At 38.7% G+C, this 12,500-nt stretch overlaps 1 protein-coding gene across 1 annotated transcript in view; it reads left to right on the top strand.

The window, feature by feature from the left end:
• LOC311299017 (uncharacterized protein) overlaps positions 1 to 12,500 on the top strand; it is a 14,859-nt gene that overhangs the window by 488 nt on the left and 1,871 nt on the right. Inside the window, exons 1-8 of the mRNA XM_084422398.1 lie at positions 1 to 197; positions 743 to 858; positions 5,492 to 5,587; positions 6,287 to 6,382; positions 6,971 to 7,066; positions 7,584 to 7,679; positions 9,545 to 9,658; positions 10,816 to 12,500. The exon at positions 1 to 197 is cut by the window's left edge and continues 488 nt beyond it; the exon at positions 10,816 to 12,500 is cut by the window's right edge and continues 1,871 nt beyond it. Coding sequence (XP_084278524.1) covers positions 784 to 858; positions 5,492 to 5,587; positions 6,287 to 6,382; positions 6,971 to 7,066; positions 7,584 to 7,679; positions 9,545 to 9,592 — 507 coding nt within the window. The 5' untranslated portion in view covers positions 1 to 197; positions 743 to 783 and the 3' untranslated portion in view covers positions 9,593 to 9,658; positions 10,816 to 12,500. The remainder of the gene's footprint in view (positions 198 to 742; positions 859 to 5,491; positions 5,588 to 6,286; positions 6,383 to 6,970; positions 7,067 to 7,583; positions 7,680 to 9,544; positions 9,659 to 10,815) is intronic.

Genomic DNA, 12,500 nt, shown 5'->3' with positions numbered 1-12,500 from the left:
AACTAAACATTTGATATAGTTTCATGTGTATTTCTAGTCGTGTGAACAGAATAATGCTTAATGAAGTAACGTTAAGGTTTTAATCAGATGGCTAACATTAGCTGCTAAAAGCCCACGGACACGGTCAAGGACGGCATTTTAAACCGGAAGTTCCACGCGCTTCGACTCTGAACACACTCTCTTCATGTGAGAAAGAGGTAAGTGAAGTTATTTGACTTTGTACATGATATTCGTTTCAATTCTTACTCAATTTCGTAGCGCAACTAACGTTAAATGATAGTTAATGATGTAGCATTTTATTCAGATCGATAGATGATAATGTTATGAGCTGGTGATGCTATTTATAGATCGATAGCTGATAATGGCGGCTGCGTAAGAAGCATTTTATTGCATTACATGATAATTTGACTCCGTTTGCTTTATAGTTTTGCAAAAATCCACTAATGTATTGGTTTGACGCTTATATTTTAATTGAGCAGACATGATTGCAGATCGTGTGCAGCTGACAGACTAACTTAGCTGCTAACTGTTTATTGATCTATCTTACAATATTTACAATATGCCTGAATAATCTAATTATCGTTTCTGTTTTATATCTGTTGTCTGGCCTGTGCAAGCTACATTTAGATCTTAAACCACTGAATATTAACGTTACATTACTTGAAATTGTTTGATTTAATTATTTTTTTTGTTTCCCCATGATAATGTAATTGATTTTTATTGTGTATGTAATTATTTTCAGCACCATAATGTTGAAAAGGAAGACGAGGATAAGGCCTGTTGATGATGCCAGGACACACATTCTGTCTTTTAGGGACAAACCTGGGTTTACGGAATGATTTATCGATAGTAACAAAGGTATGGGACAGCATATTACACATTAATTTCTTAGTACTGATCGTTTGCATACGCTTACATGATAATCCATGTCTTTGTAGTTGGAAAATGATAAATTAGCATTGGTTTTGTAAAAGTGTCCACATTGTGTGTTAATAACCTGAATCATTAGGGGTGGAACAGTACACAGAAGTCACGATTCGGTTCAGACATTACGGTTCGGTAGGAGTTCGGTACAATGGAGGGAAAAGCAAAACAAAAATGCAGAAATTTTTTATTGTGCATGTCTGAGGCTGTACCATAGTGTCATACGGTCTCTCCCCTGAGCTAGCTGCAACAGCCTGCCCTGAAGTGTGTAAAGTAAGATGTAAACAAGACAATCAGCTATAAAACTGAAAATAAAGCATCTCTTATTTATGCGAGGGCGCGCGGCAAAAATGTCGTCATTGCGGTGTTGGCGGTCGTGCGCGTTGGGTGTGCAATAGGGCTGCAACTAACGATTATTTTGATAATCGATTAATCGGACGATTATTTTTTCGATTAATCGATTAATCGGATAGGTTTTTTAAATTCAATTTGATTTTTGTTTATAACTAAATAAAACCCTAAATCAGGGTATTTATGTGTAAAAGTGTACTTTAAAAAGTGCAAAAGCCACACATTGAGTTTTACTAATATAATCTTTAATTTTTACATTTTAAACCCCAAACACAAAAGTTTGTCCAGTTTTTAAACAGTAAAACTTCTTTAAATATCCAAAATATAAATAAACAAAACAAAATATTGAGTTGCGCTGCTCATATAAACTTCACATTATGAAATTAGGACACAAACATGTTTGTAATAAGATATTAAGCAGCAGATTTTGAATTCCAATGTAGAATGCGATCTGTTATTTCTTGATAACAGACCGCTGCGAAGTATAACACACCAGAAAAACAGAGCGTTGCTATGGACGCAGGATTCTAACCGTAGAGACGGAACGGAGTATTTTCTTTAGCGGAAGCAATACAATCATTTTTAAATCAAACTCCTTTTTAAATCAATATTTTGTGTAAAATTATTGATTTATTTGGTGGGTAGCCATGTAATAAGCGGGATTATCCCTTACATAGTAGTAGACAAATGCTATAAAAAGAGAGCGGAATGGAGGTACGCAGCTGACAACAGGCTTGATTAAAAGTACAGGAAAAATGATGTATTACTGCACAAGCATTCGCTGAAAACCACTGACTACAGTGACTAAAAAACAATATTTTACTGCTGCTGTTATTAACTGCCTTTATATTTAGTGCTTCACTTTGTAAATACCATTTAATTTAACCTATTTATGCGGTAGCGCTATTTTAATCCATCACTTATGTTGCGAGCGAACTGATTGCGCAACCTGATGCTCGATACAAAATAGATCTAGTGTGACTGTCCCGAAGTTAGTAAACAAAGCTGTTTACACTGTAGTCAGGGTGGCCGCGGGTCCTTAAAAAGTCTTAAAAAGTCTTAAATAAAGTTTTCCTAATAAAAGGCCTTAAAAAGTATTAAAATGTCTTAAATTCAGATTCGATAGGTCTTAAATATTTCTGGTCACGTTACCGCTAAAATTTCTCCAGTCAAATAACCAGTGAAGCATCGAATCGCGAGAATGATTCAGATTTTATTACATAAACATAATAAGGATAATGTAGGCTTTTTCTGGTAACGCTGTTTCGTTATTTCAAATGTTGGCGCGTTGCGCGTGGCAAGCGCGCTCATAATGTAAGAGACGCCGGCGCGACCACAATATTGCCCAACATCAAATGGCAAACGTAAAATGCAAGCGGAACGAAACTGCTCGTTATTGTGTGGTTGAAGGACCAGTGCAGCGCGAGCCGATCGTGATCATGCGACACTACTACACAGCGCTAATAAGAGATGCAGTAAAGAAAGCATTTGAATTCGCCACAGAACTGACAGAAGTAATAACATCGCTGCGAGATCTAGTGAGTAGCATTCATATTTCTCCGTTATTAACGGATCAAACAGCGCTGACATTGAAACCTGGAAGAAACACTGTGCCATGAATGAACTATCAGTGTCCACAGATCAGCAACATTCACCATGGATTTACTGTAGTAACACTAACTGCAACCATGGACGTTTGGCAGGAATAGTAGGCTAGGCTATAATGCCTTCAAGTAACGCGTCTGTTTTATTTTGACATTATGCATACAATTGCTGCCCTCAAATGTTAATCTGAACTAAACCTTTGTTTATACTACAATATGACATTTCATTTTTTCCAAGGAGCTGTTTTGTTTTATATGCTCCTAAGAAGAGTCAATTATAGCTCTAGAATTGCTCAAAGTAAAAAAAAAATAATCATACTTTATTATGTTAGTTTTAATATAAAAAAGAATAGAAAATTTAAATCAAGGAAATTTCTCTGGCATTTATTTCTTTATGCTGTATCAAAAACGTACCGAACCGAACCATGACACAAGTGTATCGTATCGAACTGAACCGTGAATTTCGTGAACCGTTACACCCTTAATATATACGCATGTAATATAATGTGTATTTCCATCACAGGTTTGGTCTTAAATTTCATTCAAAGTGGCATTAAAAAGGTCTTAAGTCTTAAATTTAACTTGTTCATATCTGTAGACACCCTGGTAGTATTGAATTAAACTAGACTATACCATTTTCACATCATCATATAATGAGAATATACAGTTTTTGCTTGCCGTGCTGATGTTTCTCTCCGATTACTCTCTGCCATTTCGCGTGACTGCGTTGTCATGAAAGGGACGTCATCAGTAACGCTCCCCGTGACGTGAGCAGACCAACTAATCGACAATGACATTCGTTGACAACGATTTTCATAATCGATTATTATCGATTAGTTGTTGCAGCCCTAGTGTGCAAGGCCACATTTCGCGTAGGGCTATCACGATAACTGCAATATTGTATTACCGCTCTACTGACAAGCCAACCGCAGAGGAATTCAAGTAACCACAGCAACCGCGATATTTGCGTTTTCTTTTTTCATAAGGCTACACCCTTCTTGATTTGAACTTTGTGCATGTGTATTGAATGTTAAATAAGTTAATAATGATAATAAGACATGGTGATCATGGTTTTATCGTGGTGATTTGTACAGAGGCTTCGTGGAGTTGCACTTAAGCCTAAACGGACAGTGAATGAGAGAGATCGACTGAGCGCGTGCGATTACCTGCGTCTGTCTTTGAGGTCAAGTCATATTCGTGAAAAGGTTGCCGTGTCCAAGGAAAGTTAAATATTTGTCCTGTCATCCTTTGAACGTTTAAAATAAAGGGTATTTACCATGAATGGCATCAGCGACATCGCCCGGTCAGCATCCACAGCGCGAGGAACTCGCGGTCGCGGGAAACAAAACTCAGTGAGTCACGCATTGAATCAATGCCATTTATCTCTATGAAGCTTCAGCATTTCCCATGCGACGCATTGCTGGTCAGCTGAGCCTTGAAAAGTGGAGCTCAAAGTTAAAAATAATTAACCTTGTTTCATTACTATCTTTTAATGAATCAATCAGCGTTTTTGAACGTGTTGTTGAATGAATGGTTTAATGACTCACTCAACGACAGTCCGTTGCCGTAACAACTGCGCGCTGAGTGACAGGCTTTCAATGCGCAGAGACGCTTTTTAGTTTCGGTTTGTTGTTTACTTAAAATGTTCTCGCTTTTGTGCATACTGACCACATCGTGACACTTATTTATATAGCAACAAATACATCTAAATAAATTAATAAATGCGGTAAAACCGCATATCGCGCTATTGGCCCACTGAAAATTACCGCAAGGGAAAATCCTTCACCGCGACAGCCCTAATTTTGCGTGGCGGTGTGCAGTGCACGGTTTTTTAGTGTGCACGGCTCCGCATCCGAAGACGCACAACTTCGAGCCGAATCTGGCCAAGCATGTACATCTCACAGCACCGGCAGCCAGTTCTTGCATCTAAATGAGTTGCTTAATGTACATTAACAAAATAGCAGACATAAGCCCTTTAAATAAAAATAAATAGCCATGTTTTATAAAAAGGTTCACAAAACTAAATACAAATGTTTAGAAATTATGTAAGATAACGTTAATTTAGTTGTAGGTTACGTTCTCATATCCATTTTCTTCTAATGTCACGGAATAATCTGGTTTCCTGCTTTACACGATTCTTTTGTAGTGTGGTTTTGGTGTACTAAAGGTGTTGTTGTAGGCTACTAAAATAAACATTCACTAGTGTACCTTATTTCTCACCGCTGATTCCTGATGGACAGTTACACCGAGTCGCACCCTGTCATTTCAAAGAATAGTACACCGGCGAACGCAAAGTATAAATGCCTCGTCCATTTGGGGAGGCGCGCGCGCGCGGTCAGCGGAGGCTCGCGAAAGTATAAACAAACCTAGCCTAAGGCGGGGCTACAGATTAGGTGTCCCTAAAGAACCTGCGTATCTAACAGTAGTTCTGCATTACATTAATTCATTTGAACGCTAGTCAGCGCTCAAGCATCCGCTTCAGTTCTTCTGCGCTTTACCCATTAAATACACACATTCATCTTAAATGTATGTAAAAAATGATTATCTATGCATAGCTATGTGATCTCATATATGCATGATCTGTTTCTTAGAACTTTTTGTCTGATTTCCAGGAGCCAAAGCAGAAGACTTCTGTTCTAGAGACCAAAACATCCCTAACAGATCACTCTTCCCATGATGCCTCCATCAAATATGCTTTTGTCACGCAGGTAAAGGAATAATGTCGACTCTGTCATCACAATCTATTCTAGTCTTGCCCTCATGCTGCATGTCAAGCGCTCACACACACACATTTCTAGTCTAGGCCTTATGGGGCCCTCCCCTCAAATGAATGAATTCACAGTTAAGCTCACACACACACACCATTCCAGTCTAGGCCTTATGGGGCCCTCACACACACACACATTTCTAGTCTAGGCCTTATGGGGCCCTCCCCTCAAATGAATGAATTCACAGTTAAGCTCACACACACACACCATTCCAGTCTAGGCCTTATGGGGCCCTCACACACACACACATTTCTAGTCTAGGCCTTATGGGGCCCTCCCCTCAAATGAATGAATTCAGTTAAGCTCACACACACACACATTTCCAGTCTAGGCCTTATGGGGCCCTGACGTATGGATCTCACTCTTAGTGATTTTACATCATTGGGACAACACCTGTCAATATTTAAAGTAGTGTAATTGCAGGTGTAATTCAACACTGATCAAGCTGCTGCATGTTCAGAATGAGTATTTTGGATGTAATGCATTGCAACATCTTATTTGTTGCTGTGACACTTGCTGTTACCTCTAGAAAAGACAAATGTATGCTCTTATATTTCAGCTGTGCTAGATGAGAAACTGTTTTCACATGAGCTAACTTTTGTTAACTTTGGTTTCTGTTGTTTTTTGTCTGATTTCCAGGAGCCAAAGCAACAGACTTCTGTTATAGAGACCAAAACATCCCTAACAGATCACTCTTCCCATGATGCCTCCAACAAAGATGCTGTCGTCACGCAGGTAAAGGAATAATGTCGACTCTGTCATCACAATCTATTCTAGTCTTGCCCTCATGCTGCATGTCAAGCGCTCACACACACACATTTCTAGTCTAGGCCTTATGGGGCCCTCCCCTCAAATGAATGAATTCACAGTTAAGCTCACACACACACACCATTCCAGTCTAGGCCTTATGGGGCCCTCACACACACACACACATTTCTAGTCTAGGCCTTATGGGGCCCTCCCCTCAAATGAATGAATTCAGTTAAGCTCACACACACACACATTTCCAGTCTAGGCCATATGGGGCCCTGACGTATGGATCTCACTCTTAGTGATTTTACATCATTGGGACAACACCTGTCAATATTTAAAGTAGTGTAATTGCAGGTGTAATTCAACACTGATCAAGCTGCTGCATGTTCAGAATGAGTATTTTGGATGTAATGCATTGCAACATCTTATTTGTTGCTGTGACACTTGCTGTTACCTCTAGAAAAGACAAATGTATGCTCTTATATTTCAGCTGTGCTAGATGAGAAACTGTTTTCACATGAGCTAACTTTTGTTACCTTTGGTTTCTGTTGTTTTTTGTCTGATTTCCAGGAGCCAAAGCAACAGACTTCTGTTATAGAGACCAAAACATCCCTAACAGATCACTCTTCCCATGATGCCTCCAACAAAGATGCTGTCGTCACGCAGGTAAAGGAGTAATGTCGACTGTCATCCCAATCTATTCTAGTCTTGCCCTCATGCTGCATGTCAAGCGCTCACACACACACACGTTTCCAGTCTAGGCCTTATGGGGCCCTTCCCTCAAATGAATGAATTCACAGTTAAGCTCACACACACACAATTCCAGTCTAGGCCTTATGGGGCCCCCACATACACACACATTTCCAGTCTAGGCCTTATGGGGCCCTGACGTATGGATCTCACTCTTAGTGATTTTACATCATTGGGACAACACCTGTCAATATTTAAACTAGTGTAATTGCAGGTGTAATTCAACACTGATCAAGCTGCTGCATGTTCAGAATGAGTATTTTGGATGGAATGCATTGCAACATCTTATTTGTTGCTGTGACACTTGCTGTTACCTCTAGAAAAGACAAATGTATGCTCTTATATTTCAGCTGTGCTAGATGAGAAACTGTTTTCACATGAGCTAACTTTTGTTAACTTTGGTTTCTGTTGTTTTTTTTTGTCTAATTTCCAGGAGCCAAAGCAGCAGACTTCTGTTCTAGAGACCAAAACATCCCTAACAGATCACTCTTCCCATGATGCCTCCAACAAAGATGCTGTCGTCACGCAGGTAAAGTAGTAATGTCGACTCTGTCATCACAATCTATTCTAGTCTTGCCCTCATGCTCTACATGTCAAGCGCTCACACACACACATTTCTAGCCTAGGCCTTATGGGGCCCTCACACGCATTTCTAGTATAGGCCTTATGGGGCCCTGCCCTCAAACGAATGAATTCACAGTTAAGCTCACACACATACCATTCCAGTCTAGGCCTTATGGGGCCCCCACATACACACACATTTCCAGTCTAGGCCTTATGGGGCCCTCCCCTCAAACGAATGAATTCACAGTTAAGCTCACACACACCATTCCAGTCTAGGCCTTATGGGGCCCCCACATACACACACATTTCCAGTCTAGGCCTTATGGGGCCCTGACGTATGGATCTCACTCTTAGTGATTTTACATCATTGGGACAACACCTGTCAATATTTAAACTAGTGTAATTGCAGGTGTAATTCAACACTGATCAAGCTGCTGCATGTTCAGAATGAGTATTTTGGATGGAATGCATTGCAACATCGTATTTGTTGCTGTGACACTTGCTGTTACCTCTAGAAAAGATGAGTGTATGCTCTTACTGTCTATATGGAGCATCGGCAAGATAAGATATGTCAATGATGCTTAGGATCTGTTGCGTACCAGCTACTTCATCATTGTCTTATCAGTCATTTCTCCTTAAGGCCCGATATACTTCAAGCGAAATCGAATAACGAACTGTGACGTCATTCAACAAAATCAGGCCATAACAAAGTTTGTTTTGGGATTTCAAAGCGAACTTTCCAGAAAAGTTTGCTCGGGCTGGTAAACACCATCGTACTACCGTTGGTCCGTGGCGATTGCGTAATAGGTAGGTGTGCGTGGTAGGGATGGACTCTGAGTACTCGCAAATGACAGCGACGATCAATCATGAAAACGATGATCGCGATGTGACTAGTATTAAGTCTTTTTTTTTTTTCTCTAAGGAAAGTTAAAAAGCACAGCATTGTCCATCTATAAATCGTTCTCTTTTAGAACAGTAGATAGTATTTGATAAGTAATAGAATATAATTGAATAGAACAGAGTAGAAATTTTTGACCTCAACATACTGAAGAAGAGGGCAGGTTTTATTGTTATAGTCATTTTGTATACTCTTGACAGATTGCAGTTTCAGTTTTACAACTCATTCATATTCTATTACTTGCCGTTTTAGAGACTGTTGACATGGATGGGTGTTCACAAGAAAAATTTGGTTATGAAAGATCTCTCAATTAAATTAGACAATTAAATGTAGATGTTATTGCACAATATTTATGGGATTCCACATATTTGGTTGTTGCATTAATATAACCTTTTAGTTAATTTATAGTTGACATGTTTTAGACATGCTGCCTGTTGCATGTGGGGAATGTTTGACATTGTTTCCAGTTAATTGTGTGGTACAGTAAGCTACACCACAGGTATAGTAGACGATCCAAAGGTAGACGATCTCCTCAACGTTCTCATCCCATTGCTTCAGGGCTATTGCCACTGTAATGTGTTCTGTAAGTTGCTTTGGGGAGAAAGTATCTGCCAAGGGCATACATTTAAATTGTGCTCCCAGTGTGAGTGCAAGTATGATTAAACCCGGCTCTCTCTACCACTGTATTGTAGAATTATGGAACCATGTGAAATTTGTTCAATTCGATTTGTTTATTTGTATAGCGCTTTTCACAATACATATCATCTGCAAGACTCGTGCCGTATACTGAATATTTATAAACTTGTACTGTTGATCATTGCTCTTGGTCACCATGACACAAATGTTATGCATGATAGATCCTAATCCAGTCAGTGTTGCTTACATTTTGATTTATCTTTCTTTAATAAACTTTTTTTTTTCTTTGCACTCAGATGACTTTATTCCAGAAGCACAGGAGACTGAAGTTGAGGACAGTGTGACATCCACACAAGAACCTACTTCCACGCTGCATTCCCAATACCAGAGAAAGTCGGCAAAAAAGAGAGGTGAGCTTAGAAATGTTAAGTAGATTGATTGTCCCGTTCGTCTTGAAGACACAAGCTTTATTCTGAATTATATTATTTGATCAAATCTTTACTCTTGATCACTGTACATTGATAGCTGTCACAATAGGTATGTTTACACAGTCTAATATTCTGATTATATTTGGTTTACAACCTCAAACAGAATTATTGAGCGTAAGGTTTAAAGGGATACTTTACCCCAAAATTTTTATTGTCATTTACTCACCTTCATGTTGTTCCAAACCTGTATGAGTTTTTCTTCTGCTGAACACAGAAGACATTTTAAAGAATGGGGGTAACCAGACAATTGATGGCACCACTGACTTCTATAGTATTTTTTTCCTAATTTGAACGTCAGTGGTGCCGTCAACTCTCTGGTTACCCACATTCTTTAAAATGTCTTCTGTGTTCAGAAGAAAGAAACTCATACAGGTTTGGAACAACATGTGGGTGAGTAAATGATGACAGAATTTTTGGGTTAAACATTTTCATTATATGATCAAAAGGAAAATTGTACTATGTAAATGTATAACACTTTGCTTAGATTTCATTCTAAAAGTGTGGGATGCACAAAGGGAAGATTTTGCGTTCGCACAAAAGTTTTAATACATTCATCTGCATATAATTTCCATATGCATATTCCCATCGATGTGAGACTGCCATGTTTAACAGGACAATACGTAAAATATGAGATGCGGACTGTAAAAGTCATTGCTAATAATCCTTGTCTTGTTTTTAAAATAAAAATGTCCATAAAACAAAGTACATTTGCCAAAATTGTATAAAGTACTTTAAGTAGACGGTCTACTAATGCTGTAATGAGAGTTAGTTGACATGTAGGTGCATTGTTACTCAGTTAACAGAATGTCTAAAGGGGACCATCAAAATAAAGTGCTACCACACATTTTACTGGATTGCACTGCTTTATTATTATTATTATTATTATTATTAGTCAAAAGTTTTATTCAGAAACAAACTAAAAGTGTATTTTTAGTCTCTGAACCAAGTCAATATGGCAATGAATGGCCTGTGTGATCAATCCAATAGTCTTTCAGTTCAGATTAAGGTTTAAAAATCCTAAACTTAAGACATTAACCTAAACTTAATAACATGTTATTTTTTTGTATACTTGGGTAAAGAAACTGCTGCCAAAAGAAGCTGGACAACAGATGAATGTGCGGCAGTAGAAAGGCACCTAAGGAAATTCATTGTGAGGAGCCAAGTTCCAGGGAAAAAGGACTGTCAGCGCTGCGTTGATGCAGAAGCTCAAGCTTTAGGAAATCGAGACTGGAAGGCGGTCAAATACTTCATCAAAAATCGTATTTCTGCCATAAGAAGGAAAGTACGGGGAAATACAGGTATCTCAACGTATTGGATGCCTTCCCACTAGCATTCACATCGGGACATGTGTTCTAAGTGTTTTCAACAAAGTTGACATTTAGTTTTTCATTGTATTATCCTCTTAAAGGGTTAGTTGTCATTTACTCTCCTTTGTTATTCCAAACCCATAAGAAATTTGTTCATCTTTGGAACACAGATGAAAATATTTTGAATGAAACGAGATATTTCTGTCCCTCCATTGTTCATCCTAAACTTCAACCTCACCCTAAACTTTCAAGCTTCAGAACATTTATAAAGTAGTAGTAATCCATGTGGTTTAATACCAATTTTATGAAGTTAGGTGAATGCACTTTCACTTAATCCACTTACTTAACATTATACAACAATTACAATAACAGTGAACTGGACTTTGCATTGATGCAGCACACACAATTATACACATTTTCTGGTTAATAGGGATTCTGTTCAATGATTCAATGAGTTGTGAAACTGCAATCTGTCAAGATTATACAAAATGACTACATAAATAGCTGAATAGACTAAAATTGTCTAGTTAGTCACATTATAACAATAAAACCTGCCCTCTTCTTCAGTATGTTGAGGTCAAATACTTCTACTCTGTTCTATTCAATTCTATTCTATTACTTCTCAAATACTATCTACTATTCTAAAAGAGAACGATTTATAAATGGACAATGCTGTGCTTTTTAACTTTCCTTAATAATAAAAAAGACTTCTATATCAATACCAGTCACATCAAGCTGAATTTCATCCAGATTCTTCCCCTTGTATTCTCCTAGCCGTCCCTGTTCTGTAGTCTTGAGATTCAGAACAGTCGACAGAGTAGCAATGTGTTTCCTAAGTTTTGTTGAGGTTAGCGCTTTGGGATGTTTGATATCATCACATTCATTCACAAACTGCCTAATGCAATCGGAACCCCTCAAGTAATGGACAGAGAGCGGCAATGCAAACAAGTATCCGTTTTCACTCAGTACTCCACATTCTTCTCGCTTTTCAGAGTATCGAGCGATTCTCTCATGACCGGGGTAAGGAGAACAGGAACTTTCCTCCCTCTCTTTCCTACTATGGCAATCCGAACAAAATGTTTGCAAAGCTTCTGCTCCAGTGCTGTAAGTGCTAGGTTAACATCTTCGTGTGTTTCTGATGTATCCTTCTGCTCTGCGTCGGTTGAAGAGGATAACTTGCGCCAGGGTCACTTTAGCAACGTCCTTCCAGTTCAAGGGAGAAGGCTCTTCTTGCAGGGCATTCAATTGCTTCTGCTGTTTCTCAGACAAATAGCAATGCAGTCTGTGGACATCCTGTGTGAATGGTAGAATCTGAGGAGAATTCCACTTGGTCTGGTTAAGCTGAGTTAGCGCTTGACTTGCAATGTCAAATTTCCTACTTTCTTGGTATAGCAGTGCACATTCCTCAGCATCTTTGGCAGTCTGTTGATCTTTCATCTTCAATCCTTCAGATTTGA

The sequence above is a fragment of the Rutilus rutilus genome (assembly GCF_951802725.1).
Source record: "Rutilus rutilus genome assembly, chromosome: 10".
NCBI classification, from domain to species: Eukaryota; Metazoa; Chordata; class Actinopteri; order Cypriniformes; family Leuciscidae; genus Rutilus; species Rutilus rutilus.
This window is presented reverse-complemented; position numbering and strand designations above follow the sequence as displayed.